At 44.7% G+C, this 27,992-nt stretch overlaps 2 protein-coding genes across 2 annotated transcripts; one reads left to right on the top strand and one right to left on the bottom strand.

Annotated features, from left to right (window-relative positions):
- The first annotated feature begins 298 nt into the window (after positions 1–298).
- LOC134397007 (CD209 antigen-like protein E) lies at positions 299–13,307 on the top strand. The gene is made up of 5 exons (XM_063123617.1): positions 299–389; positions 7,798–7,941; positions 9,210–9,364; positions 11,058–11,173; positions 13,175–13,307. Exons 1-5 carry the CDS (start codon positions 299–301, stop codon positions 13,305–13,307), a joined length of 639 nt encoding a protein of 212 aa, XP_062979687.1.
- A 1,773-nt stretch (positions 13,308–15,080) lies between these two features.
- Positions 15,081–27,408, bottom strand: OLR1 (oxidized low density lipoprotein receptor 1). Its single transcript, XM_063123018.1, has 6 exons — positions 27,330–27,408; positions 23,535–23,642; positions 20,615–20,764; positions 19,223–19,374; positions 16,366–16,478; positions 15,081–15,237 (listed from the first exon to the last, which is right to left on the bottom strand). Exons 1-6 carry the CDS (start codon positions 27,406–27,408, stop codon positions 15,093–15,095), a joined length of 747 nt encoding a protein of 248 aa, XP_062979088.1. The 3' UTR covers positions 15,081–15,092.
- Positions 27,409–27,992: the final 584 nt, after the last annotated feature.

The following is a 27,992-nucleotide window of genomic DNA, read 5'->3' as shown; positions in this document are numbered from 1 at the left end:
GAGTATAGAGTTTTCGAAGAAAATTGTTCTGCATGATCATTTAGTCCTTGGTGAAACAGTATAGGTTTTACTGAAGGCAAATAATAAGGGAGCCAACCTAACCTTCCTGAGGAGGGAATTCCATAACCAGGGTACAGCTACACAAAATGCCCTATTTTAAATCTCCACCAGCTTCCTCTGTCTGGGAGATGGGACATCATGTAGAGATTGGCAAACTCATTCATGCCCACCCCGCGCACCATTCATCAAACTCCAGCTGGCCACCTGATGCTTTTTGGTGCGCAAGGTGCACTGCACAATGGCCCATGGATGCCTGGCAAGAGCTCGCAGCACCTCTTCTTCCTACGAGCCTATCCCAGGCATGAGAGCACGAAGAGTGACTACTACCAGTGAGCAACCACACAGTTGCTCAGTGGTGGCGGCAGTAGAATCCCAATGACATCATCTTCAATCTGTCGTCCTTCCATGTTCGTCCACCACTTTGTCTATCTTTTTTCTTATCAACTACATGACAACTTTTGATTGCTCACACCAAGTATCCTCTGCCTGTATTTTAAGACTTGAAAAGCATTTGCGAGGGGGTGGATAGAGGATGCTCTGCTTTCCAGACAGTCGCCCATGGGTAGAAAGCCATGAAGATGGCAATGAGGAGAGGGGTGGGGTTGGAGGGTTCCCTCCCCTCTGATGCTGATTGTATCCCACTTTTTGAATGTCTGAATAGGACAAGAGAGAGTTAGATGCTATCAAGCTTTATTCAGCATGGAATCAGAATATATATTGTTTTTATATTGGTGCTAGAAGCAAACGGTGACATAGAAATGAGGAGCTCCCCCCTCCCATCTTGTGTGAAAATAGTCTAAGGGCATCTCTACACAAGGCTTTCATGGCGTGCTTGTGATTGATCATTCATGGAAGTTTGTGGTTCCTTTACAATGATGTCATCAACCTCCAGGACCTCCCCTGTGTTTTCTAACCTTTATCCTTTTTTTTAATATCAGGAAAAGTCTGGCACTATTTAGCCCAACATCTGCATGTAATTGCACAATTGTGCTATACAACAGCGCCATCTCGTGGCAGAATAATGAAACATATATAATTTACAGAGAAAGGAAATCGCTGGGGGGGGGAAAGCACGTATAAAGGAGCCAATCTTAATCTCACAAACGATATGGAAGCAGATGCCCCAGTAAAGATGTGGAATAAAACCCTGGTGTAGAGACGCCCTTGGTAAGGATGCAAGACCCCGGAGGGGGGGCACTTAGTGTGAGAAATTAATAGGCATTGTGTAGTTGGTAAGAAAAAAGGATAGACAAAGCGGTGGACAAACATGGGAGGACTACAAATTGAAGATGATGTCACTAGGATTCCCCCCTCCCTAAAATAAGGCAGATGCACAAAAAAGCCTCCCCTGGAAGCATTCCATTAATTGATTATATTTAAATGATGTTCTATCGATGTTCACAATTCTGAGACTCTCCATATGCTCACAATTTATAGTCACACATGGGAGATCTCCCCAGCCCTCGCAAATGCTTTTCAAATCATAAAAAACATATATTTAGAGCTTGCAGAAGGAGCATGGATGTCATCAACCACAGCAGAATGTTCCCTTTCAAAGAGGATGTTACCTAGGTTGTTCTTTAAAACTGCTCAGGAAGTGGTGTACAGCCACAGGGCCCCAACATTTCATTTAAAAGGGAATCTTCTCTCCAAGGAGAGTTCTATGGTTCATAGCTCTCTGGTTAAAGCTGAGAATTGCTCAGCATTTTTCTTTTTAAAAAGATACAATTTTCCTCTTCAGCAATGACAGAGGGAGTAGCATATGCAGAGTTGAGTTTTCAAAGACCTTACAAACAAGAAAGTCTCCCAGAATGTAACACCATGGAAGATAAAGGTATGATCTCTGTGTTTTTATTTTCTGATGTAAACTAGTGGCTATAAATTCAACGGGGAGACAGGTTTTCAGTTGGACAGTGGGAAGACCAGGCTTAACTCTTCATATGTAACCCATATATTCTTGGCTGGATGCTATAAGGGTTCTTTGCAAGAGCACAGGACAAAAAGGTTAACTCTTTCCTTCAACAGATACTCAGTGCTATTTAAAATGGGTGCAGTGCAGGGCGGGATATAACTGAATTCAGATACAAAACAGTTGAAAACATCATGTAGGGTGACCATATGACTGGATTTGCCCGGGTTTTGATGGCAAATCCGGGAGGGGAGGGGAAAATCCGGATTCCCCCCCCCAAAGAGCAGCTCTAATGGGAATTAACAAAATGCTTATAACTTCGTCATTTTTTAAGATAAAGACATGAAACTTGGCACAATGGTAGCTCTTAGGAAGGGATTAAGTCATACCAAATTTGAAACAGATCCGTTCATCCATTGATTTTTTAGGATTTTTTTTTAAATTGAGGTTTTAACATTATTATTTTTAAAATTGTTATTTTTAAAGATAAAGGGATGAAACTTTGCACCATGAAAGGATTTAGGTAGAGCTTTAGCCACACCAAATTTGAAACAGATCCGTTCATCCATTGATTTTTTAGGAATTTTTTAAAAATTGAGGTTTTAAAATTATTATTTTTAAAATTGTCATTTTTAAAGTTAAAGAGATGAAACTTTATACCATGATAGGATTTAGGTAGCGCTTTAGCCACAACAAATTTGAAACAGATCCGTTCATCCATTGATTTTTTAGGATTTTTTTAAAAAATGAGGTTTTAAAATTATTATTTTTTAAACTGTCATTTTTAAAGATAAAGAGCTGAAAGTTGGCACCATGGTAGCTTTTAGGTAGAGCTTTAGCCATACCAAATTTGAAACAGATCTGGGGCCAGTAGCAAACCCTGTTAACAACAACAGCAGCTTGCAATGAGTGAAGATACAGTCAGAAAAGATATTTGAGGGAAGGGGAGACTGTATCACACAGAGTATAGCAAAAGCTTCCAAGTACAGCAAAACCTACAAAAGTAGGAGTGAGTGAAGTTAATTTCAGATACATTGAATCTCTCACTTGTTCTTTATTTCAGTGATTTTAACATTAAGATGTTATGTAGAACAGATTTGTCTTAAATGTGTGCTGTAAAATCAGACATGTGACCAAGGCTATGTTCAGGTGGGCATGCCCCCTTGGTGCTGGACACGCCCCCTTGGGAGGCGACCATGTTGTCCTCCTTTTTGGTTTCCAAAATATGGTCACCCTAAAACATCCCTCATGTCACCAGCGCAATGATCTTGCAATTTAACTACAGGAACTTTAGTGCTACGTTTACATCCTGGTAGTGACTTTACCTGTTTGTTTACTTATTTATTAAAATGATGTATATCCTATGGGTCCAGGAGTTTCCATCTTACAACTGTAAAGCAGCTTACATTTCTAAAATAGTTTTAAAAATAAAATATAAAAAATTAAAGCACAATACGTATTTAAAACCAGCAGCACAATCAGTTAAAAACATATACATCTCCAAATGTGGAATGGTACACTAAAAGATGGACAGTCTACCCCTGAAAAGAGAGCGGGGTCAATGTCAGGTGACTGACTGTGGAGAGAGCATTCTAAGATGCACCCCATTTTTAGAGATGTTTATATGGGGGGAAAAGTGTGTCTTAGAATCGAAGAAATAGGGTAATAATATATTTATTTATTTGTTACCCGCCTCTCCCTCTGAATGCAGAAGAAAGGCCCCCGCCTTCCTGTTGTAAATAAAACCCCGTGACCCCAGTTCTCACGAACATGTCCGGGAAAGCTGCCGATAGACCAGCTAATTAGAGAGATATCCAAACGTGGGCAGCGTGCCCAGACAAACTCCAAGAATTCGGCCACAAACTTTAGCGAACAAACGGTGGAGTTTGTCTTTATCTGTGCTAGGAAATAACACAGTTAACTCTTTAATGTCAGAGTACAAGACGTTTTAAACATAAGCAAAGTCCAGTTCCATTCCAAAAGTCAAGGGCTTACGAGAGGCAGAGAGAGTCCAAGAAACAGTCCAGAGGTCCAGGGATAGGAGCAGGTCACGAATTCCAAAGTTCAATCAGGATACAAGGTCACCACGATCCGAAGCAGGAATCAAGAGCTTTCACCAGGATGCTCAGTTAATCTCTGGCAAGTTCCTGTTGCTTCCCAGCTCTCTAAATACCCCTCCCTGGCAGCTACAGGTGTTCCCTATTGAGTTGGCGTCTAGTATAAATACGCAGAGACCTGCGCCGGGCCTCCTTTTCTGCCCTATGCTGTCTAAACAACTGTGTAGGTAAGTTTGTTGCGTCTGTCTCTGTGTCTTCTGAATTGGCCAAGCTCCCTGCTGGTTTAATCACCGGCACGCTGGTACTTGGCTCTGCTTCCACTTCATTCTCTGAGTTGGCCCCACTCCCAGCTGGCACCAGTTCAGCAGCCGTGACACTAGACTCTGCCTGTAAAGGTTCTGTTTCCTCCTCTGAGTCCATCCCCAACAACTCTTCAGAGGGCCTAACAGAACAGCAGCTGAGGTGCCCTGCACAACCTCAGATTTCAAGAAGGGGCTCAAACCGTTGAATGCGCACCCCAATTCCCCGTGCATGGCAAACTAGGATGTGAAGGGAAAGGCTAGGCTAGAACCCTTCTCCATGACATGCTGATGTTCTACATGCAGGAATTTTTTATATGGAGGTATTATATTAAGTAAGCTTGTACCTGCAGTGATTAATATATTGTTAAATATTGTTGTAGTTTTAATCTTTGTAAACCGCCCAGAGAGCTGCAAAATAGGAAGATTAATTGCAGCTGTTTCATTTATTGTTCTTGCTTTCCAGATACTCCCACACCATCCTCTAGATGGCGTTTCCGCTCCTTTTCTTTATTAGCTTTGTGCCTACTGCTGTTGATGAGTCTGCTTGTGCTGGGTATTATGTGTAAGTAAATACTAATATGTCTCTGTTTAATTAATTTACACTGCAGTCCTATGCATGTCTAGTCAGACGTAACTCCCATTGACTTCAGTGAGACTTACTACCTGGAAACTGTGCAAAGGATTCAACCTTGATATAAATATTAGGGCTGTGTGCTCTGCTCTGAAAATTCAAGGCTTCAACGGAGCTTCGACAAAGCTCTGAGTTTTTGGAGTGGAGAGGGTATGGTTTAAAAAAACGTTGAATACCCATGGAGCAGAGAGGAGCCCCGCTGGAGCTTTGATCCATTTTTGGATAACCGCTCCATTGTAGTCTATGGAAATTTACAAAAATGCTTACAGCTCTGTCATTTTTAAAATAAAGGGATGAAACCTTAATGGAGCTTTAGCCATGCCAAATTCAAAGCAGTTCCATTTGTCCCTTGATTTTAAGATTTTTTTTTTAAAAAAAAGTTCAAGGTGCAAGACCCCAAAGAGGAGGCTTGACAACCTGAGTTTGGGGTATGGCTCCAGCATTTGTTTGTTTGTTTTAAAATTAATTTTAAAACCTAGAACTTAAAAAAAAATCTAAAAAACAAAGGATGAACAGATATGATTCAAATTTGGTATGGCTAAAGCCCTACCTAAGAGCTACCATGGTGACAAATTTCATCTCTTTATCTTTAAGAATAAAAAAAAGATGTAAGCATGATTTTTGTTAATTCCCCTTGACCATAATGGAGCAGTTATTCCACCTTTTTTAAAAAATCATAAAAACCAAGGGAATTGATCTGATTCAAACTTGGCATGGCTAAAGCCCTACTTAAGAGCTATCATGGTGCCAAATTTTATGTCTTTCTTCTTAAAACTGATAGAACTGTAAGTATTTTTGTTAATTTCCATAGACTATAATGGAGCAGTTATCCAAAAAACAGATCAAAACTCTGACAGGGGATATTTCACAAAAAGATCTGAATTAAACCATTCATTAAAAAAAATAGATTTGGCTCTACTCCTAATTATGGTGAAACCAAAATGGCACCCCCAGTTTTATCTTTTAGTGATTCTTGTCAAATCTATATTTTCTATATTTGCATAAAACTTATAATTGAATAGCATTGCCCTCTGATTTGGCTGCCTGAGATCACCACATAGCTAGATCTCATTAGCTGGGGGCTCATTTTCATGGAGCCCCTTCAGATGGGGGAAAATTGCATTTCCTTACCGTGGCTCTGCTTTCTGCTTCTCTTCCACATGTGCAATGAACTGTAATTACCCAAAGCAGTCAGCAGTGACCGTGGCTTGTACAGCCTCAATGCAGTTGGGACCGCGCCCTCTAGTGGGCACTTTATAGCGCAACTTTGCCTGTACAGGGCAGGAAAACCTGACAAATATTGATATGTCTCAGAAGATGTGGGTTTTCTGAGGTTTATTTTTTTGGCGCTAAAACCCGAAAATGGAGCACAGGACACTGACAGCATCGTCAGAATAATCTGCAAACATCCGTGAGTGGCCAGTCACGTGTGTGCAGTAAAACGCTCATTTAAAGAAGCCCATTGGGTTCCACCCGACATTGTTTGTCACCAGCAGAAGCAATAAAACTCACCTTTTTTAGCTGTAATACCGAACTTGGGTGGTCCAGCGCCCTCACAGCTTTGGGCAGAGCGAGGGGGCAATGTGTGCACACCCCAGACATCATTCTTGGTGGCAGCTGAGGTGCCCTGGATCCCTCCCACTTTTTGTAAAAAACAACAACACTTTTTTCTTTTTCTTTTACTGGCAGCTGGAATCACAGTGAAATGGGTTTTGTTGTTGCTGAAAACTGTGGGTTCAAAGCAGTTGTTTAGCGTGTTGGGGCTCAGGCCCCAGCTCTGTCTTGTACACAGTCTAAGGGGCAGCTGTGCCAAGCTTCCCATGGCAGCCATTTTGTGGTGGTGCCCAGGATAATTTCTCAAATATGCCCACACCCTCAAAAGGTTGCCTACCCCTGGTTTACAGTACCCTTGCTAAAGGAGAGATTAGGGGCAGAAAGATGCATACTATGAAGTGTTGCACATAATAGGGAGATTTTAGGTGGGGGAACGGGAAAAGGAACCTGTCTTTTCCACTGCTATGTTGTAGTAAAAGTCAGGATACGGCTGTCAGTCAGCCCCAAACATGAGTCCTTTAGTGCACAGTGGGTGAAGTTTTCAGGAGAATGGAAAAGGAAAAAAAGGTATCCCTTCCCAGCTCCTAAGACCCCCACCGCCCGCCTCTCCGTGCGCTCCAGATGGTTTTACAAGGCTGCTACTCAAGGGTGGCTGGAGCCTGGAACAGGCTTAGGGGCTGGGGATGCGCGGCAACCTTTTGTCATGCATCTCCCCATGTTAAATTATTAAATAGGTCTACCACTCTTGGTTAAATCCAACTAACCAATGCCATTCATTTCAATAGATTTACTCTAAGTAGGACTAACATTGGATTTAACCCTGGGCATGTCTACACAAAGGGTTTACCCCGGGGTGGCAGGACGCATTTGTGAAGCCATCTGGGGCAAACTCTGGAAACTCTGCTGAAATAAAGTTGGGCACTTACCCTGACTTTTTTTTTTGGCAGTGGAAGCTTGTCACAGCCCATGGCACCCCCTGATTGGTCGCCATGGGCTGCACAGGGAAGGGGGTGGACCTCAGGAGAGCCCTGTGCCCCCTGGAAAATAATAAATAAAAAAACAGGGGAGGAGAGTAACGGGCCCTATTGGAAGAAAATATCTGCAGTAAAATTTCATAAGTAATGAATTGAATTAGAACATTTTATGTCCCTTTTAAGCCTTACTTAAGAAGAACAGGATAGAAATCATGAGTTTCAAATGTTCTGCAGTTTCTTGTTCTAGTTCGAAAGGATCCTAAAACTTCATAAGTTTTGATTTCTATTATGGCTTTTTGCTTAACTTCAGTTATGCAGGTTTCCATGAGCTTGCAAAAACAGTATGGAAACCTCAAGTTAACTTGGGAAGAGCTGAAAACTAATTCATCAAGGAAAATGTTAAACTTGAAATCATATTTGTGTCTGAAAGGAGAAGAAACAAACATGAAGAATGGTAAGAGGATTGTCTTTTCTAGGTAAATCCATCATCCACCTAGCGAATTTTGTATATAGTTGGGATATAAATTAAATAAATTAACAACATCAACAGCAATAATCTAGTTCTGTACATAAAGAGACAAACACTAAGTTTCACCAGCCCAATCTATAAACTGTTAATTTGTGGCAGTTCACTAAGGCAATATCCCCATTAGTGCAAACTCACAGCAGGATTGTACCTTGATGCAATCTGCAATGTACTGTTGGCTTACTACACACTAGGGGCAATATCCAATGCTGCCTGCACTTTACTGGAACCCACCTCTAATGCAACTGAAAGCTAGTGGTTCCTCTTGCAACAGTGCTCTCAGAAGGGAGCTCTACTGACCTGTGTCCCATTCCATCAACAAGTGTTTCCACTCGTTTCCGGGGTTTCTTTCAGAAGTGCTGGTTCTTGTTTCACCAGCAGTAGGTTCCCAAGTGTAATGGAACTAGCAGAGGGGTAGCGGCAGTATTGGATACTGCCCTAGATGTGCAAAGTCAATCGCAATTTGCAGTAAGGATGATGCTATAGCTCTGACAGGATCAGGTGGATCACGCTGTGTTGGACCATTTCCCCCCTACTGCACAGGCTGTTCAAAAGCTAACAAAGTGGAGGTGGTCTAAACCAGACTAATGAGGATGTTTCCCCATAGTATTATTTCTTCAGTCAGACAGTGTGGAGTGTTTTCCAAAAAAACAACAAAAAACTCCACTATGGGATGGACCTTTCTCTCCAGACAACACATTTCTCAACAGTGATGTAAAAACTCCACTGTGGAGTTCTAAAACCACAGTTGAGAAATGTGTTGTCTGAACTGAGCCATTATCTACTTGTCCTTATAACCCTGTAATTCAAATAGTAATACTATTCCCCATGTTGCAGATATGGGGACTGAGTCTGAGAGAGAGGCCAGCCGGTGCAACCTTCCTCAACCTAGTGCTTTCCATACGTGTTGGACTGCAACTTACATCATTCCCAGCTGGAAGATGTAATCCAATACATCTGGAGGTTACCAAGTTGGGGAAAGCTGATGTCTCTTATCCACTACCTCTCTAAGACAGGGTAAACCAGAGGTAGGCAGAAAATAGTTCTTTTTCAACTCTGAGACACCATTGCCAGCATGGCCAATGGTCAGGAATGCTGGGAGTCCAAAATATCTGGAGATCTACTTTCTGGCAACACCTGGGATGGGATGGCAGTCTGTTTCTATTAAATAGTAGGACAATTCTTTTCTCTTCTAGATGTAAAGTGTGCACTCTGCCCCACAAATTGGTATTTGATTGGAGGCACGTGCTACTACATTTCAAAAGGGTCAAAGTCTTGGCAAGAAAGTAAGATGTTCTGTGATGCAAGGAATTCCACCCTCCTGATCCTAAACGAGGAAAACAAAAAATGGGTATGTGCCTCCTTCGTTCGTTTTTTCTCTTTTTCATTGACAGGCCATTAGTTCCCAGCTCTTCTGATGGCAGAGAGACGTTTGGAAGGAGATACTTTAACTAAAGGCTCAGAAACAAACCTGCACGTATATTGAGGAGGCCCAAGTAATACGTTACAAGCAAATGTAGTGCTGTGCACCTGTTTAGGGGGGTCATGACTCACTGGCCTGGTTCAGACGACATGCTAAACCATGCTGCGTAATCACAAAGTGGTTAAGGGAATCCTTAGCCATGGTTTACGGTGTTTTTCTGACACGCAACCTCGCTAACATTTTCTTCCGTTAACCACATTGTGGTTAGGGTGCCAAACCACGTTCTGCAACATGGTTAGTGCCACTACCCATGGCTAAAAGTGTCATCTGACACATGTCTGTGGTTAACGGGCAGAAATCATAGAGCCCGAAGTATAGAGCGGCTGAAATTGTCGCGGGTGCTCTATACTGCGGGCTCTGTGCCCATCAGAGGGTGCTGGGGGGGGGCCCGAGGGTTTTTTGTATAAAGTGCCCATCAGGGGCATGTGCTGTGGGGGGGGGGGCGAGGTTTTTTTTAAAAAAATTGCCCATCAGTGTGTGTGTGGATGGGCTGGGGGAAGGGCGAGGGGGTTTATTTTAAAGTGCGCATCAGGGGGCTGGAGGGAGGGCGAGTTTTATTGTTTTTGAAAAAAGTACTCACATTTGCGCTGGAGCGCTCCTGCGCAAATGTGAGTACTTAAAAAAAAATCTCCCCCTCCCCCCAGCCCAGCCACCCCCTCATGGGCACTTTAAAATAAACACCCTCGTCCTCTGCCCAGGCCAGCCACCGCCCCAATGGGCATTTTTTTATTTAGAAACACACCTCGCCCACCCCCAACTCATGCCCAATGGGCACGGCGCCCGCAGTAGAGCAGCTGTGGCAATTTCTGCCACTCCATATTTTGGGTTCTATGATTTCTTCCTGATGGAGGACTCAGGTGCTGCATTAACCCGTTTGTGGTTAAGGAAAAATTAACCACAAAAGGGTTAATGGTGTCGTCTGCACCTGTTTTGCATGTGGTCAGTGTAACCACAGCTGGCCATGGTTACATTAACCACAAAACCAGAAGTGTCATCTGAACCGGGCCATCGAGAAGTGGGCAGGGGAATCTGCTTCCTTGCAGACATGTGGACAAACCTGCCCATATGCTCAAAAATACGCACACACTCGCTAAACCATGGAATTTTTAGGCATTGGTCCTAGAGTGTCTGTGGCTAAGAGGAGACACCCCCCACCCCAAACCAAGCATACACATTCACACAGCCTTGTCCAGGCCATTGGGAAATCTTCCGTACAAGTATCCTTGACTAAAGGGGTGGCGGCGAGTGGGCCTTTAAGGGCTGCACATCTATGAAGGGTTGACACTTCCTGGAATTTACCAGAGCATCCCATGAGGTAATTCTATGGTTAAGGTGATTTTCTTGTAGGAAAAGCATACCCCAAATTCCTTTCTGTTTGCTGTCCACGTATCCTTTAAGAGTCCTGATTTTAAAGGTGATGCGACCCTTGGCTGATAGGTTGCCCAGCCTGGCTGAAACAAACATTCTTTAGTTTTGTTTCTATTTTACAAAATTATATAAATGAAAAACAGATGAAGTTAATTTTACCTAACCTGCATTTTCTTCTTCAACCACAATTAAGATAAAAGAATCCCTTCTAGATGCACCCAACACATATCTTTGGATTGGAATATATAAGGATAAAAGTGGCCAGTGGTTTTGGGTCAACGGAACACCTTTTGTGACGACTCCCAAATGGTACGTTTGGGTTCTTTTAAAGTTTACTGATTTACAGCTTAACATTTAGAATCTGAAATCTGCCTCTCCAGCATTTTGAGTCCAAGGAAAAATAATGACTTGGTTCCAAAGAACCAAGAGCAGAAGGAGAATATATTAGTGCTGTTCCTTCAAGTCTTGAACACATACTAGAGCAGCCTTCCTCAACCTGGGGCGCTCCAGATGTGTTGGACTACAACTCCCAGAATGCCCCAGCCAGCTGGGGCATTCTGGGAGATGCAGTCCAACACATCTGGAGCGCCCCAGGTTGAGGAAGGCGGGTACTAGAGGAAGGCGTCTTGCATGACACAATGCAGTGTATCTGGTCGGGCTGCATGTCTCTCCCTTCTCCCTTGGAACGTCACAATACAGTGCTGTTCCAAGGGCATTGTGTGGAAATATAGTGACCCACACATGTGTGGCCTACACATTGCAGCACCTCTATGCCACTTGTAGAAGCTGGAAAATATTTTAAAACAAAACAAGGGGGGATTCCACACGTTGTACTGAGGGCGCTTCCAAAGCGATCGTGTAGCTTGCCTGGCGAAGAGACGAGGAAGAGGCGTCCTTGCCACCGCCGCCGTCGCCACCCACCTACCTCCTCGCTGGCTGGGTCAGAGAGCTCGGCGGAAGAAGGCGGGGTGCTCGGCGGCAAGGATGCCTCTTCCTCGTTTCTTCGCCAGGCAAGCTACACGATCGCTTTGAGGCCGCACTGGGGGCGCATAAAGCGCCCTCAGTACGACGTGTAGAATCCTCCTAGGAAAGAAAAGTGCTGTAACAGTTGCCTCAGCTTTTCTAGTACTAAATCCTCTCCTCCAAATTGCTATGTCCTTTCCCGCCAAAAATGCCCTTCCACTTTTGCTGCCTGCAGATGGGGCTGTGAAAGTAGGAGATCATTCTTTGCCCAGCTCTAGTATATGCCGCAAAAATGGTTAGGTCTGGAATCAAGCAAGAAAGATGCTATGCTACACATCGTCAAGGTCTTCTTAGAGCAGGGCTTGGCAACTTGTAGCCCTGCAGAGATTTTGGCCTATAGCTCCCACCATCCCTTGCCATTGGGTAGGCTGGTGCGGGCTGATGGAAATGGTAGGCCAAACCCTCTGAAGTGTCACAGGTCACCCACCTCTGTTTTAGAGCACACCCATAAATTGTGTATGAATTTGGTACATAGCAGTAGTGATCACAAGGGCATATATCAAATAAGTACAACTATGGGCCTACCTGCTCCTCATCAATGAGCCCAACAGCTTCTTCTACAATCTGGAGTATCTCAGATTGGAAGCATCTGGGGGAAGGGAGGGGCTATGTCCTAGGTGTGATGAAGGGGAAATTAAAGCACCTGGGACGCGTCGAGAGCTGGGTAGTGAGCTGGGTAGGTTGCCTCGCTTTAAATAGAACCAAAGAGAGCAAAGTGAGGGAGGTGAGGCAGCAGTGATGGTGGTTTATTTATTTATTTAAGTATTTTTATGCCGCCATTCAGCCAAAAAAGGCTCTCATGGCGGCTTACAAAAGTATTTCTTGACAGTATTGGTTGCCCCGCAAGCGCTCATTCCCCCCGCCCCCAAGAACCTAAGACCCTTTACTGGATCTAAAGCATGGATGCCCTGAGAGACTGTTGGAAGAAGGAACGGGCGGAGGGGGGGGATAGACACACCACAAAAACTGCAGGAAAGCAGGAGAGCCCGTTGCTCACCTGCCCACCATACAGCCATCCGTTTCATCACAGGTCTCAGCTCCCAGGCTGTATTGCAAGAAGACCCCCACGCATTTACCTCTGAGGCAGCCCTCCCACTCCTCCTTCCAAGGGACTCTCCCACCAGTGAGATCAGATCTTTGCCCTGTATACTTTTCAAAAGGCTTTGATCTAATTAGTCACTGTGGTTAAAACATAGAGCTGCCTCCTATATGGCCGTGTTTGTGCAAAATAGCTATTGCAGACGCAAACCTTCATTAGGTAACCTTTGTCCCTCCCTGCTCCCCTAGGTTTCACCCAGGCTCTAAGGAAGCGGAATGTGCTTATCTGTACTACAGAGAGAGCGTGTATACCACAGCAGAGTGTAATTCTCATCAATATCAGTGGATATGTGAGAAGGCAGCCGCTGAACTGTCCGTATAGGATGACCCCGCTGGAACGGCTTCCCTTTTGAAATGATGGGACTCTAGAAACCATGTGTCTGTGATATTATGGCTTCACAGCTCAGTGCTATGCATGTTTAATCGGATGTTTGACACCCTATATTTGATGGGGCTCACTGGAAGGAAAGTGTCCACAAGACTGAAAGCTACATCACTCTGTTGGTTTTTAATGTTGAACCACATCGCAGGTGCCTTAAGGCAGAGAGACAACTTGTAAATGTTGTATATGCACGAATAACAAAAGCCAGAAACAGTAACTGCTATTTACCTTTTAAATATTGTGTCTTTTTTAAAGGAGACAGAATAAATATCAGAATTTATTTATTACATTTCTATACCGCCCAATAGCCGGAGCTCTCTCAGAAGGGAGCAAAAGTACCATGTTCTGAGTACAAAACAAGTTACCACAATGTTCACCAAAATATCACAATTTTTCATTGATAACAGATTCATGAGTAGTATAAATCATGGCCTCTCCTGAAGTTTCCCGGGTAGAATCTTCTGGGAAGAGCGAGGGGCAGGAGAAGACAAGAGGAAGGCTTCGGGGTATTGCTAAAGAGCTGGTATAGGCAGGATGCAACATATTGGAGTTTTGATATTGCTTAAAACCAAAACGTAACAATGAGCTTCTTTAGTTGAAACAGCAGGGCAGCTTTCTCCAACCTTGTGCCCTCCAGTTGCCTGTGTTGGATGGCAAAGACTGAATTGCTTGTTTTTCCTCCTAAACCTTCTCCTCATCTCTCATTCTCTCTTACTGTCAATGATGTTATGCTTACTCCAGTCAAGGAAGCTCGTAGTCTTGGCTTTATATTTGATTCCTCGCTCTCCTTTATTCCTCATATTGAGGCAGTAGCTAAATCCTGTCATTTTTTCCTGTATAATATTGCCAGGATTCGATCATTTTTGTCTGTCTTTTCTGCCAAGACTCTTGTTCATGCATTGGTTATTTCTCGGTTGGACTACTGCAACCTTCTTCTCACTGGCCTTCCTTCTTCTCACATCAGTCCGTTGGTTTCTGTTCACCACTCTGCTGCTAAGATCATCTTCTTGGCTCGCCACTCTGACCATGTAACTCCACTTCTGAAATCTCTTCATTGGCTTCCAATTCACTTCAGAATCCAATATAAACTTCTCCTGTTGACCTACAAAGCTTTTCACTGTCTAGCTCCTTCCTATCTCTCCTCTCTCATCTCACACTATTGCCCCGCTCGTGCTCTTCGCTCCTCTGATGCCATGTTTCTCGCCTGCCCAAGGGTCTCTACTTCCCTTGCTCGGCTTCGTCCCTTTTCTTCTGCTGCCCCTTCTGCTTGGAACGCTCTTCCAGAACATTTGAGAACTACAAGTTCAACCGCAGCTTTTAAAGCTCAGCTAAAACCTTTTCTTTTTCCTAAAGCTTTTAAAACTTGATTTGTTCTGACTTTATACTGTTAGTTTTACCCTACCCAGTGCCTGTTTACCCTACCCTGTGCCTGTTTGCATTCTCTTCCCCTTCTTATTGTTTTATTATGATTTTATTAGAATGTAAGCCTATGTGGCAGGGTCTTGCTATTTACTGTTTTACTCTGTACAGCACCATGTACATTGATGGTGCTATAATAATAATAATAATAATAATAATAATAATAATAATAACAACAACTCCCACGACGCCAATCCCTCTACACATCCATTCAGCTTGTGAAGAGGGTTGTGTACATCCCCTCGGTATTGCCAATCAATACAGCCAGATTAGAATCAATGAGGAATGTTGTTGAAACTCTGTAGTTTAATGATGGCCAGGATTTGCTGGATCTGTCACTTTCTCACAGATGCAGAACCGGTACCCCAAACAATCAGAAGCAATTAGATTCCCACCCTGAATCGATACACAGATGGGATAATTACTGGAGCCAACATCTGGAATGTTAAACCTACAAGAGAAAGTAATCACAGGTACACACAAAGCATACGGGCTTCATTAGAATTGCAGGTCTGTATTACCAAATGTACTTCAGAGCTTAGCTGGACAACCCCTCAGCACTGATCCAAGATTCTACATTATCTACAGTATTCCCAATTAGGGACAGTCCTAAGGCCACAGGACATGTTATGGAAATAGAGGGGATGTATGATCAAAAAGACTACATGTCATGTTCTGCTCAGGGGCTAGGAGGGAATCTACACGTTGTTGTGAGGGCGCTTACATGCGCCCCCAGAACGACTGTGTAGACCGAGAAAGAAGAGGCGGAGGAGGAGGCTGGGGAACCGGCCGCGTCCCTGCCGCTGCCTCCCCATCGGCCTCCTGCTGCTGGGCTAAGAGCTACCCAGGTCGGAGAGCTCAGAGCTCTCCGACCTGGGTGGCTCTTAGCTCGGCAGCAGGAGGCCGGCAGGGAGGTGGCGGCAGCAAGGACGCAGCCGGTTCCCCAGCCACCTCCTCCTCCGCCTCTTCTTTCTCGGTCTACACAGTCGTTGTGGGGGCGCACTGGGGGCGCATGTAAGCGCCCTCACAACGACGTGTAGATTCCCTCTAGGGCAGGCATGGGGTACCTCCAGTCCACAGGCCAGATACAGCCTGGAGGAATTTTCCCTTTGGGCCACCAGCTTCTTCCTCCGGTTCTGCCCCCTCCCTTGGCAGGAAAAAGTTCTTATCTCTGATCAGCAGAGATAAGAGCTCTCTCTCCCCCCCCCACGGATCACTGGAAAAGGTCCCTGCTTCGCTTAAAATGGATAAGAATGACACTTTTGGCACTGCGCATTCTTCCCTTGGTCAAACCCACTTGGATCAGGCCACGCCCATCAATGCCTTTAGTTTAGTATCATTTCAGTAATAAGCCCAGGCAAAGCCCCATTTGGGTCGATGATGTCTTCTGTTGTTTAAAAACAAACAAGGGGTCGGTGGTTCTCCCCCTTGCAGTAACCATATCCTATCTGACGATAGCGTATAAATACTAGAATATAAATTTAATGATATATCATAGGCATAGAAAACATGCAAGATCAATGTAATTAAAACCCCACTTGACACTTCTGAATGGCTTTTTCAAATACTAAAAACTTACAAGTCAGTAACCAAGGTGCTATTGTCCTCCCAGGACCACGGCCCACCAGCTCTGCTGCGGAATAATCCAATCCAGTAAGAATTATAGGCCTGTGCTGATGCAAGTATGAACTCCTGCATGGAAACACAAGCAAGGGCCCAAATGACGTTCCACTTGAAACATGACGGGCAAACAGAGGCAGAAGAATGGCCTCCTCTTTTCTGATAAATTGCAGTAAGGGGTGCGTGAACAAATGGCAGGGATGCAGCGTTCAGTCTTTAAAGCAGGGCACGGAAGCAAGACAGGGATTTTATGCAATGATGAATGAGGATGAGAGCTTGAGGGCAGCCCCACCTCCTGTAGCAAAGCCACTGCATCATCTCAAACAGTGCCGCCACCCCAACCCCCTTTTTGGACCGTGGGGACATTTGGGAATATAAGAAACTGCTGTGGGCACCACCACAAAATGGCTCCATGTGGCTGTTCAGATAATGGCTGCTGTGGGGAGCTTCGACTAATCCAGAGGTGTGTGTGTGGGCGGGGAGAGAAGGAGGGAGTCGAGAGGCTGGGAAGAGTTGCTTCCTAGCCTGGCAAATCTTCTTTCGGCCCCATCGATCCTTTCTCTTTGCTCCCTCTCTCTGCTTCTAGCCTCGCTATCCCCCCCCCCCACAACCCCTTTGCTTGCTATTTCTGCCCTTTCCCTGTCCCTCGCCTTTCTCTCCCTTCCTAGCCTCTAGCCTGGCTCTTCCGTTCCCTCTCACCACTTTGCCTTGCGTTTCTCTCCATTCCCAGTCTCTAGACTCACTATTTCTGTCCCCTGCTTCTCTTCACCTCACGGTTCGTCACCGCCTTCTAGCCTTCACCCTCTACGATCGTGAAAGGGACCAGCACTTGCCACGTTAAAGAAATGGAGGTCAAAATCGCAGGTGCTTAACAGGAAAAAAAAAGTAGCTGTGATGGAGCTCACTGTCTTTCTTCCCACTGAACAGCTGATCAGCAGCAAGTTCAGGAACAAGAAGGAGAACCTGGTGCCCTAACACTTTTCATTTTTAAAATTATTTTTTGAAGGGGGCAAAGAGCTTTTCAGGCACCACTGGAGGTGCCCACAGGTGCCATGGCGTCTGCGGGTGCCACATTAGGACCTACCAGAGACTGCAAATCATTCAGTTCCTCCACTGGAGGTGGACTGAGAGCTACTGAAGCCCAGGGTTAAAAAGGTGGCCTATCTATATTTCTCTCTCTCTCTCTCTCTCTCTCTCTCTCTCTGTAATACTTAAATACCACTTAATGTAATAAAATCTCTAAACGGTTCACATATAAATATTAAAAATCACATTTAAAATACACTATTAAAAACTATTTCAGCTACTTTAAATACAAAACCAAACAAGGACCAGTACGATGGAGCAGCATATGATAATTTCAATTAATTACAAGCCAGAGAACATTCTGTTATCATTCTGTGCTTCTAATTTGGAGAGGCAAAGTTGGAACTACAGGTGATTTGTTCTGGGAACACATTGGGGACATAAAACGGAACCTGATTTGGAGAAAGTTTCCTCACTGGCTGAACAACAATTCAGGTGTGGATTCAGGGTTCTTTCCCCTGGATTTTACGATGGAATTCTTTTAGGAGCCAATGGGAATTCTGTTCCACATTTTAAAAACACTCACACACAAGGAGAACACCTCAAAAGGCGCTGAAGAACTCTGCGTTCTTTATAGTTGCATTCAATTTCTAAATATGCCTAATGTGTTTTGTGTATAATATACTCTTCATTAGAAGTTTGCAGGTTTAATCTGCACCTGTTCTTTTAAAATGTATTTTTAATTTTATTTTTTATTCTGTTTTCGTTCTTTTGCCTCATTTGTTCATTGCTCCGAAATCCTCAAATAAGGAGCGGTATAGAAATATTGTAAATAAAAATAAAAAGTTTGCAGGTCCTTTTCACGATGTCATCAATGGTCTTTAAGCTTTATTCCATCATTTTTTAACTCGCCAAAAATGAAGTAATAAATATAAACTACCATCAAACAGGTGGTGTATTTCCAGAATTGTGCAATATTGCAGTGCTATCTACTGGCTGTATAAATGGAACATATGGAACTTGCCTTCAAAGTCAATACACACACGCACCCAAAAAAGTGGGAAGGAGAGTGTGTATTGTGCTGACTGTAATCCCGCAGTGGCTCAGAAAGGCAAAGCCCTAGCAAGGATGCAGAATTTTTGCTTCAATGTAGAGAAGCCCTAAGACTGAGTACATCCAACTGGTGAAAAGAATGAACAGCTGTGGCTCTTGGCCATGTGCTGAGCCCAGGCCCGGTGCTGCCATAGAGGCAACTCAGGCGGCCGCCTAGAGCGCCAAGCAAACGAGGGCGCCGAACAGCGTACCTGGAAGCTGCTCTCCTAGAGCGGCTTCCGGGGGTGCTGTTCCAAAGCCGCCGCCCCAGCCTCCGCCCAACCCCAGCGTCCTGGATCCTTCGAAACCAGGATGCTGGGGTTGGAGGCGGAGGCTTCAGTACGGCGTGCCAGGAAGCCACTTCCAGGTGCGCCGCTTCAAAGCCTCTGCCCCACCCCCCCAACCCCAGCGTCCTGGCTTCAAAGCCGGGAGCGGGAGGGAGCGGGCGGTGAGTGGGCGAGCAAGGGGGGAGCCGTAGCGGTGAGCGAGCGAGCGGGGGGGCGGCTTCAGAACGCGCCTGCCTAGGGCGCAATATAGTCTGGCGCCGGCCCTGGCTGAGCCTGGCAAACATCTGAGTTTGGCACATTTGCTTTACATAACCTCAGCCAGACCTTGAATGCCTACTTCGAATAATGCACACACAAACATGCACACAAAATGTTGGGGGGTGGGGGTGGAGAAAGAAATTCAGTCTTTACCAGCTCTTCCTTACTCTCTATTTTAAGAAGTCTGGAGTTAAGGGTAGTGCATTGAGCTTTGCTTTCTTCCCAAGAGTTCCACTTAGCTGAAAAGAAGTAGCATTTCTCTCCACGCTGTTGCCACCTCTCTGGGCAAGGGCTGCATTGAAGGCCTTTAAAATGGAACGGCATGAAACAAAATGAAAGACCACAAACATTTCCCAACCACTAAGAGAAACAGTGCTGCTCAAAGGATCGCAAAAGTATTATACAAGTATTGTAACAGAGCGGAGAGAGCCTATCCATATTGAGCTGAATAACTCATTTGGTGGGAGATTTTGCATTTGTTGAAGAGGTTGCATTTAGTATAGGGGTAGGTGAGAATTTCAGTATGGTTTTAATAAAAGTTTGAGGTTTAAAAAATTTGAATGTGGGAGAAACTGAAATTGACAGATTTGTCCATCTGAGCCCAAGGGGCTGAGTGCTTAGCAATTAGAGGTCTGGATTGGAATCCTTGAGTCTTCAACCATTACAATGGCTGCCTCTTTTTTCTGCCAGGGTCCTCATCTCTAGCAGCTACCATATTTCTTCGATTGTAAGACGCACACTAATTTCAGTACCACCAACAGGAAAAAAAAAACCCTAAGACACACCCACGATTCTAAGACGCACCCCATTTTTAGAGATTTTTATATGGGGGGGAAAGTGTGTCTTAGAATCGAAGAAATAGGGTACTGTATATGGCAGGCAGGTCCATCACAGTCTTCCTCATGGTGGGGATAGCTGTACCTATTGAATTTAGCTGGTACAGATAGGTGAGAATTTCATTTCAGTTCATTTTTTATAGTAATTTACCCAAATTTACACATTTCTTCATACTGGGGAGAGAAAGAACTTGAGATTTTGAAGCACTGAATGCAGGGGGGATTCCACACGTCGTACTCAGGGTGCTTCCATGCGGCCCCAGTGCGACCCCAAAGCGATCGTGTAACTTGCCTGTAAAAGAGACGAGGAAGAGGCGTCCTTGCTGCCGCCACCGCCACCGCCACCCACCTCCCTCTTCGCCCGCCGGGACGGAGAGCTCGGTGGAAGAAGGCGGGCCTTCTTCTGCCGAGCTCTCCGTCCCGGCGGGCGAGGAGGGAGGTGGGTGGCGGCGCCGGCAAGGACGCCTCTTCCTCGTCTCTTTTACAGGCAAGCTACACGATCGTTTTCGGGGTGCACTGGGGGCGGATGGAAGCACCCTGAGTACGACGTGTGGAATCCCCCTGGAGAAAGCAAAATGGACCGCTTCACCCATCCCTTATTCAGAAAAGCTGATGGATGATTTTTTGACATGTACTAGTTTGATCTATAAGCAATAAAAAAAAAAAAATCAAAGCACATGCTAAACCCCAAGCCTCCATTGCCAATTACCTCTGTAGTATGACAGCCGTTGCACAGTCTCCGAAAGGTTTAGATTCTGGGCTTGAAGAACATTCAGCTTTGTGAATAGGGTTTCTAACATCTCTTTCTGCAGGGTCAGGTTTTCATTCTGATTGCTTACTCTTTGGGAGGCCTGCATAACTTGAATCCACAACAAAGTTACATTGAGCATCATCATCATCATCATCTTCATCATCATCTTCCATTGTACTGAGATTGTGGCAGTGAAGTCTTGCCAATTTCCCGTTTATCAATTTCTGCTGTGTGGTTTTATCCAGGTTGTGCTTTTTATATTGTATTTTGTATTTGGGTTTTTAGATTGTTGGATGTTTTATTATGTTCTTAATGGTTTTAATTTTTGTGAACCGCCCAGAGAGCTTTGGCTGTTGGGTGGTATAAAAATGTAATAAATAAATAAAATAAAGAAAAAGCAGAGTTTGGTCTTGTTTGCTTGTGTTGAAGCTTTCTGAGCTATTCAGTTTTCAGCTGTAGAATGGTAATGACTACTCTTGAATACATTCAAGGCTTAATTTGCAAAATTACTTGGTATTTTAAGAGCATTTGTTGTGATCATTTTTTTTTATATCATATGACTATAATAATGTTATCAACTCAGGACCACTCACTTACTTACTTACTTTTGAAGCAAGGATTTATTTTTATTTTTTTGCCTTTAGCATAAATTTCTGCTGGCCCATAAGCCCATTTAATTGTTTCTCATAGCCATTCCTGTCTATCAGCCTCCTCCTAACCTGGTGCCCTCCAGATGTGTTGGACTGAAGCTCCCATAACTCCCAGCCAGCATGCTGGTTGGGAATTCTGGGACGTGTAGTCCAATATACCTGGAGGGCACCAGGCTGAAGAAGGCTGCTGTAGAACTAGTGAAGCTGGCTAGAGATATAGGTGCTTCTGAGTTATAATCATTTAAAGAGAGCCAGTATGGTGCAAGTGGCTAAAGTGTTGGATTGGAAGATCCGGGTTCTGGTCCCCACTCAGCCAGAAGGAGCAGAGTGTGTCCAGAGAGACTGCAGGGCAGCACCTGTAGACCCACCCACCCACGCACGCACCCCACCACTCCTCTTCAGTCCCTGTCATGTATGCCCCTACTGCTCCTGTGTTGGGAGCAGCTGACGCAGGTAATCAATCAGAAACAGATTCTGATTCAGAAGATGCCGAGCCAGTGGGGGAGGAAGTTCACACGGGAGAGCCTCCAGCTGTGAATGCGCCCCTCCCAGAGTCCGTCTCCTCAAGGCCAGATCCTATGCTTTCAGGAGACAGGGAGTCAACTTCGGGAAGTGAACATCCCAAAACTTTTCTTGATGCTAAGAATCGCCAGAAGTTAAAACGTTCAGCAAGATTAGCAGCAAAGAGACAGTTGGAGAGATTGCATGAGAAGGCGTCTACGCATCCTTCTCCACCTTGAAGCTTGAGACATTTGAAAAGCTTTTTCTTTCCTTTGAACAGTCAATTCTTTTGCTTAGTTTGCATAGCGTCGCCTAGGGGGGATTTTCCCATAAAGGTGCCTAATTTGTGTTACAGAAGTGTTAATTGTTTGCAATAAAGCTTTGTAAATTAGCCTAGGAACTTTCCTTAGTTTTGACTCCTTGAAGACTCCTTGAGCAGCTACAGCACATGACAGTCCCATCCCCCACCAGCTTCTCATTTGTGTGGATATCTGAGGCGGAGAAATATTCACATCTAGGGTCCATTAGCACAATCAAATAAGGCACTGGGGCTTATATAAGCCAGAATAGGATGTAGCTTGTTGTGCCATCTGAACCCAGCAGAAATGGATTGTCCAAGGGTTAAACAACTCTCAGCCATGGTTTGTTATAGGGTTATGCAAGGGTTGTTTAACTCTCTCTCTCCCCCTCCCTCCCTCCCTCCCTCTCTCTCTCTCTCTCTCTCTCTCTCTCTCACGCACACACACACACACAGGTTTGGACAACATGACAAGCCATGGTTGTGGCTTGTATATTGAAAGGATGCTGCTGCTGCTTTGAGCCAATCTCTCAATTTATATTGAAGTTGCTTCAGAAAATTTGGGCATTTCTACATGAGGCTTTTATTATTTATCTATTACATTTTTATACTGCCCATCAGCCAAAGCTCTCTGGGCAGTACACAATTAAAAAAACATAAAATACAAGTATAAATTTAAAATATTAAAGGTTTAAAAGACAATATAAAACCAGCTACGTTGAAGACCAGGGAAAGCCTGTGTAAAAGGGTATGTCTTCCGGAGACATTTAAAAGATATTATGTTTTCCGCCTCCCGAACCACATGAGGGAGAGTCCTCCAGAGGGTGGGTCCCACCACAGAGAAGGGCCACCACTATGGTTCTTCATAGCAGCAATCTGTTCATCTCAGAATAGTCAGTAGGGCCTCCTCCTTATCCCACACTGGGGCTTGTGCTTCCGGATTCTTTGCAGGATTAAGATCAACTCCTTTACACTTGCTTTTTTCTCAGGGCTTTCTTTCTCTGCCTTGCTATATGTTTTATTATACAGGCACTAGATGGCACTGTGATATAGCGCCATTCGGGATATACCAGACTTTTCCGGTTTTGGAGGATGACAACTCGGATAAAGGACCCACAAAGTACTGTGAGCAAGCAATTACTAGTGCACAATAAAAGCCTCATGTAGAAAGGCTCTTAGAATAAGGAAGAGGCCTTGGGGTTCTACTACTCACCAATTCTGCTCTTGTTTACCAACATTCCTGTGGTTCTGGAATCCACAGACTTCCTATTCCCATTTCAAATGGTAAAAAACTGAGTCCAGAAGCAAAATAAAAAATTACAGAAGCCACAATTAGTTTGGAGATGCTCGGCTTGATGAATTGGGTCTTTAAAAAACCCTAAAGCAAGCCACGAACCACTGTTTGAAGACTTTCCTCACTGCTGCTTACCCTTGAATCCCATAGTGGCAGCTGCTCCAAGCAGACCCAGGCAGACCATCCCAAGAATCACTGCTGCAGGTCGCCAGTGATGAGATACTGAGGGAGATTCAGAAGTAAATAAGAGACAATAAGAACCATGTGACTTGAAGGCACATAACTTATTAACTAAGAACTGAAGAGAAATGCCCTCTTATATTTACTTTCATCGGTTCCTCTGTAGCCAGTCTGCTCCTGACAGCAACCTGCAGGCAAAGCCACCTTGAGAGGGCTCCTGTCCTGAGGTAGCCTAGGAATATTTTAAATCAATATATAGAAGCCTAAACTCTGAGAAGGAAGTTGCTGTGCCATGGACTGTGTACGCTGGCATCTGAAAATCTAAAGCTGATAGATTTATTATTTCTTCATTTTCTACAGTTGCATCCTGCCTTTATTCCCAAGGAGCTCAAGACAGCATACACAGTCCCCTCTGCCTCCATTTTATCCTCACACCAACCCTTTAAGGTAGGTAAAATGGAAAGCCAGTGTTTGGCCCAAGGTCACCCAGTGAGCTGGTGATTGAGTGGGGATTTCAACCCTGGTTTCCCCTGACCCAGTCCAACACCTCACAGGCTCTCAGATTTAAGCTGTCCCCCTGGCCTAGAGGTTCATGTCCTACCATCACAAGGCGAAGATTACTTTGGGTAAGTTCCCAGCTTCCAGAAGGAGACGGAATTGATGGATCATGCAGTCCATCAGTCACGCCCTGCTCTGTTTTTCCTATGATTCTGTATTTCTCACCGATCGTTGTAGACTGTTTATAAGGAACTCATTTGTGTAACCTATTCCTCTTTCCACCCAATGTTCAAATAACAAACATTTTATTAGCAATTATGCCTGAGATCAGATCGTCATGTAGATTCCCCACATGAGAATGAAGACACCAGTAAGGACCTTTCCTAGCCACACATTACTTGTGCATTTGGGTCCGTCCCCGAATTCTATTTTATATATTCTGAGTGGAAAGCTCCTACGGGTTCAAAGGGACTGCCAATTTGGTCTGAAATAGGCAGAAAAAGTTGAGCCATTTTTTGCAGAACAAGCTCATTATTTACCAGTACAATTTACCAATTAAGACTTGAACATTGTCCTAAGTTCCTTGGAGGAATAATAATAATAATAATAATAATAATAATAATAATAATAATAATAGTTGTTTATTCGTTCAGTCGCTTCCGACTCTTCGTGACTTCATGGACCAGCCCACGCCAGAGTTTTCTGTCGGCCGTCGCCACCCCCAGCTCCCCCAAGGTCAAGTCCGTCACCTCCAGAATATCATCCATCCATCTTGCCCTTGGTCGGCCCCTCTTCCTTTTGCCTTCCACTTTCCCTAGCATCAGCCTCTTCTCCAGGGTGTCCTGTCTTCTCATTATGTGGCCATAGTACTTCAGTTTTGCCTTTAATACCCTTCCCTCAAGTGAGCAGTCTGGCTTTATTTCCTGGAGTATGGACTGGTTTGATCTTCTTGCAGTCCAAGGCACTCTCAGAATTTTAATAATAATAATTTGTTTCCCGCCTCTCCCTCTGGATCAAGGCAGGGTACAACACGAATGCAAACATCATATAACTAATTAAAACATTAAAAACTCATACATTATTAAAAACAGCACATTATTAAAAGGCAAATTTAAAATTCAACTGGGTAGGCCTGCCGGAAGAGATCAGTCAGATAATAAAACAAAATAGACTCTGTTACCTTAAGTACATGTCCTGACCTAACCTAAGGGCTGCTATATGCTTATGGATGCAGGATACGGCACCGTGCAAACAGATGTGGTGTTCGCCAACCTGATCAGCAGCTGATGACGGCATGTTCATAGCCCTTTCCAAAGAGCTGGCATCCCATCCACCAGCAGTTTGGGATGAGGAGAATGGGGCTGGGTTGCTCCTGCCATTCCTCTGCAGGAATGGCAGGAGTCCAACTACTTTTACCAGCATGGCACAAGCAGGCCTGATGGCTCATGGATTGTGGCAATTATCTTTTACTTAACAAGTAAAACTGCTCTGTGTCCCAGCTTTGATTGCAGAAAGTAGATATCCTTCTTTAATAAAGGCACAGCATGGCCTAGGGAACGGTCTGGGAGGGAGCATCTGAGGCTGTTTGGAGCGAGCTCCTGTCTGGGTGAACAGCCAACCCACTTTCAGGAGTGTGTCCAACGGTCTTGGACATGTGCGGGAGTGGGTGGCCACCATTTTTGGCACAGGCTTTGTTTGGCTATCGGCATGTTTGGCACAGACCATGGTTTTTTTTTAATACAACCGTATCAATGCGTAGGAGCGCAGCTTCAACACAATACCTACCCCACCCCCCGCGTTTGTGTGTGTGCGCGCTGGTGCACATCTCAGAGGAGTTATTTTAAAAAATTCCATGTCTCATACTCATTGGTCCAGTCCTGCCCACTTCTCCCGATACACCTTCAGAGGCACCATCACGGGGCGCTCATGCTCCTGCAAGGGCTCTCCTTTACTTGTGGGAAACTTCCCTCGCATGTGCCCCATGAGGGTCGATCGCAGAAGCGGGAAACTTCACCATTATCCCTCCTCCCTTGGGAAAGGGCAGTAGGTGTAGATTGGGCCATGTCAAAGCAGGCTGATTCAGCCTGCCTTGACTCAAATCTGGTTTGGGGCCAGATTGGGCTGCCTCATTCCGAAGCAGCTGAAGCGCTTTGGGCAGATTCGGCCCAATGGCCAGCCACTACCCCCCCTGCCCGCCAACCTGCAGGTCTTACTTGAAGCCTCCCCTCATGCTGGCATCTCCTCCAGGAGAGCTACTCTGGTCTGCCATATCTACTGTTGTAAACTACAGCAGCCGGAAATGGGAGCAGCAGTGGGCAGGAAGTAACATCTCTCTGGGTTTGGAGGGGAGTGGGAGGGGAGTCGTATGGACTCTCAGTCAGCCTCATGCCCGGCTCCCTGAGCACCCATGGGCACCCAGGGAACCGCAACAGCCAACCTGCTTTGGATTTGGAACTGAATGGGAAGTGTACTAAGGTGATTCCGAGGTGCCCCAAATCAAATTGGGGCCAATTTGGAACCTCTGAAGCAGCCTCCGAGGTGAATCAGGGGGGCTGTGGACAGCCTTATCTTTCCCCCTTGAGGGCAGCCTTAGAGACTTTCAAATACCACTCTCTAGTCTGATCCATCTAGGAGTACTTCCAAAATTCTACTCATCCAAATTTCTACCCACATTTTGGAGTTCCAAATACCTGGTTTGGATCCCAACCCTCCCCCCTCCCCAATGCATTAGGAAAGCTCCATTGTTCTGGTTTTTTTTTACTTTCAAATAGTTGTACAGTGCAGTGTGGACTGTGCATGCAGGTTGCTGCAAGTTTCCATTCATTCACATCTTCCCCCTACCCCACATTATTGTTGCACATGACTTTTAACAGACCTGCAAATAAATAAATAGCAATCTTGATGCACTTGCTGTTGTTGAAGTTGTGTTTTATCATTGTCAGAGACTTTGTGTGATCATTGAAAAACACTTTGAAAAAAGCAATTAATATAATCATATTTACAAGCACATTCATGATGGCTCTTTTTACAGAATGTCTTCAAAGCACATGTGAAGCACTTTGGAAACATAGAGGGGTTGGGTGGGGTAACAAATGAACTGAAAGATATGGCAAAACGAGAACGCTCCAATTGCAGAATTGAGCTTAGAAATTATCCTACTGAAACATTCAGGATGAGTAAAATACAAGATCCATTCTGGAAAGGCCTCTAGATATGAAAACGATCCCACAAACATGGATTTACCTTTGCTTTTGGTTTCCTGGAATTCCTCCTCCTTGTTCTGCTCTAAAGTATTGAACTTCAAGTCAGCGTAGGTCACTTCTTCAGCCATTTCTGACAAGATTTCAAAGCAAACTACAGCCGTGTCTGGCTTTACAGAGAGGAATTCATCCAGACAGATACTTTATAGTCATAAGAGAATGATGCACACACATATGGAATCTGTGACTTGTATGACACATCCGTGTCCTCCCCAAACCATGGGGCAAAGGCAGACTGAAGGGAAGGTTGTTCCATTCTGGAAAATTATAGGAGGGGTTTAAACAGTGATTAATGACATCACAAATGTCCCCACCACCCACAATGGAAGGGAGGAAGACTGGAAGAACAGGAATGCAGTCTTGTAGCTTAGAATATACAAACAAGGGAGTTGGAGTAAGCAGGGGAAGCTAGTTCTGAGGGCATCCACAATCCATCCCTTTGCACAAGACACAGACACACAACCCCCCCATACTCGCACATACACACAAGCCTCCATCCACATCCACCTTGTTGGCTGTGGTGTCTTTATCTAATTCCACCTTGAACTGAATCACTTGGGAGTCCCTTTTGGGAATGCCTAACACTCTCTCTTCCTGCCTTAACCCTACTTGCTATAGTGCCTTAGCCCTCTTGTGGCTTCAACCCAATTTGCCT

Source organism: Elgaria multicarinata, chromosome 3 (genome assembly GCF_023053635.1).
Source record: "Elgaria multicarinata webbii isolate HBS135686 ecotype San Diego chromosome 3, rElgMul1.1.pri, whole genome shotgun sequence".
Classification (NCBI taxonomy): Eukaryota; Metazoa; Chordata; class Lepidosauria; order Squamata; family Anguidae; genus Elgaria; species Elgaria multicarinata.
The sequence above is the reverse complement of the archived record's forward strand: the minus strand, read 5'-3'. Positions and strand labels throughout refer to the sequence as shown.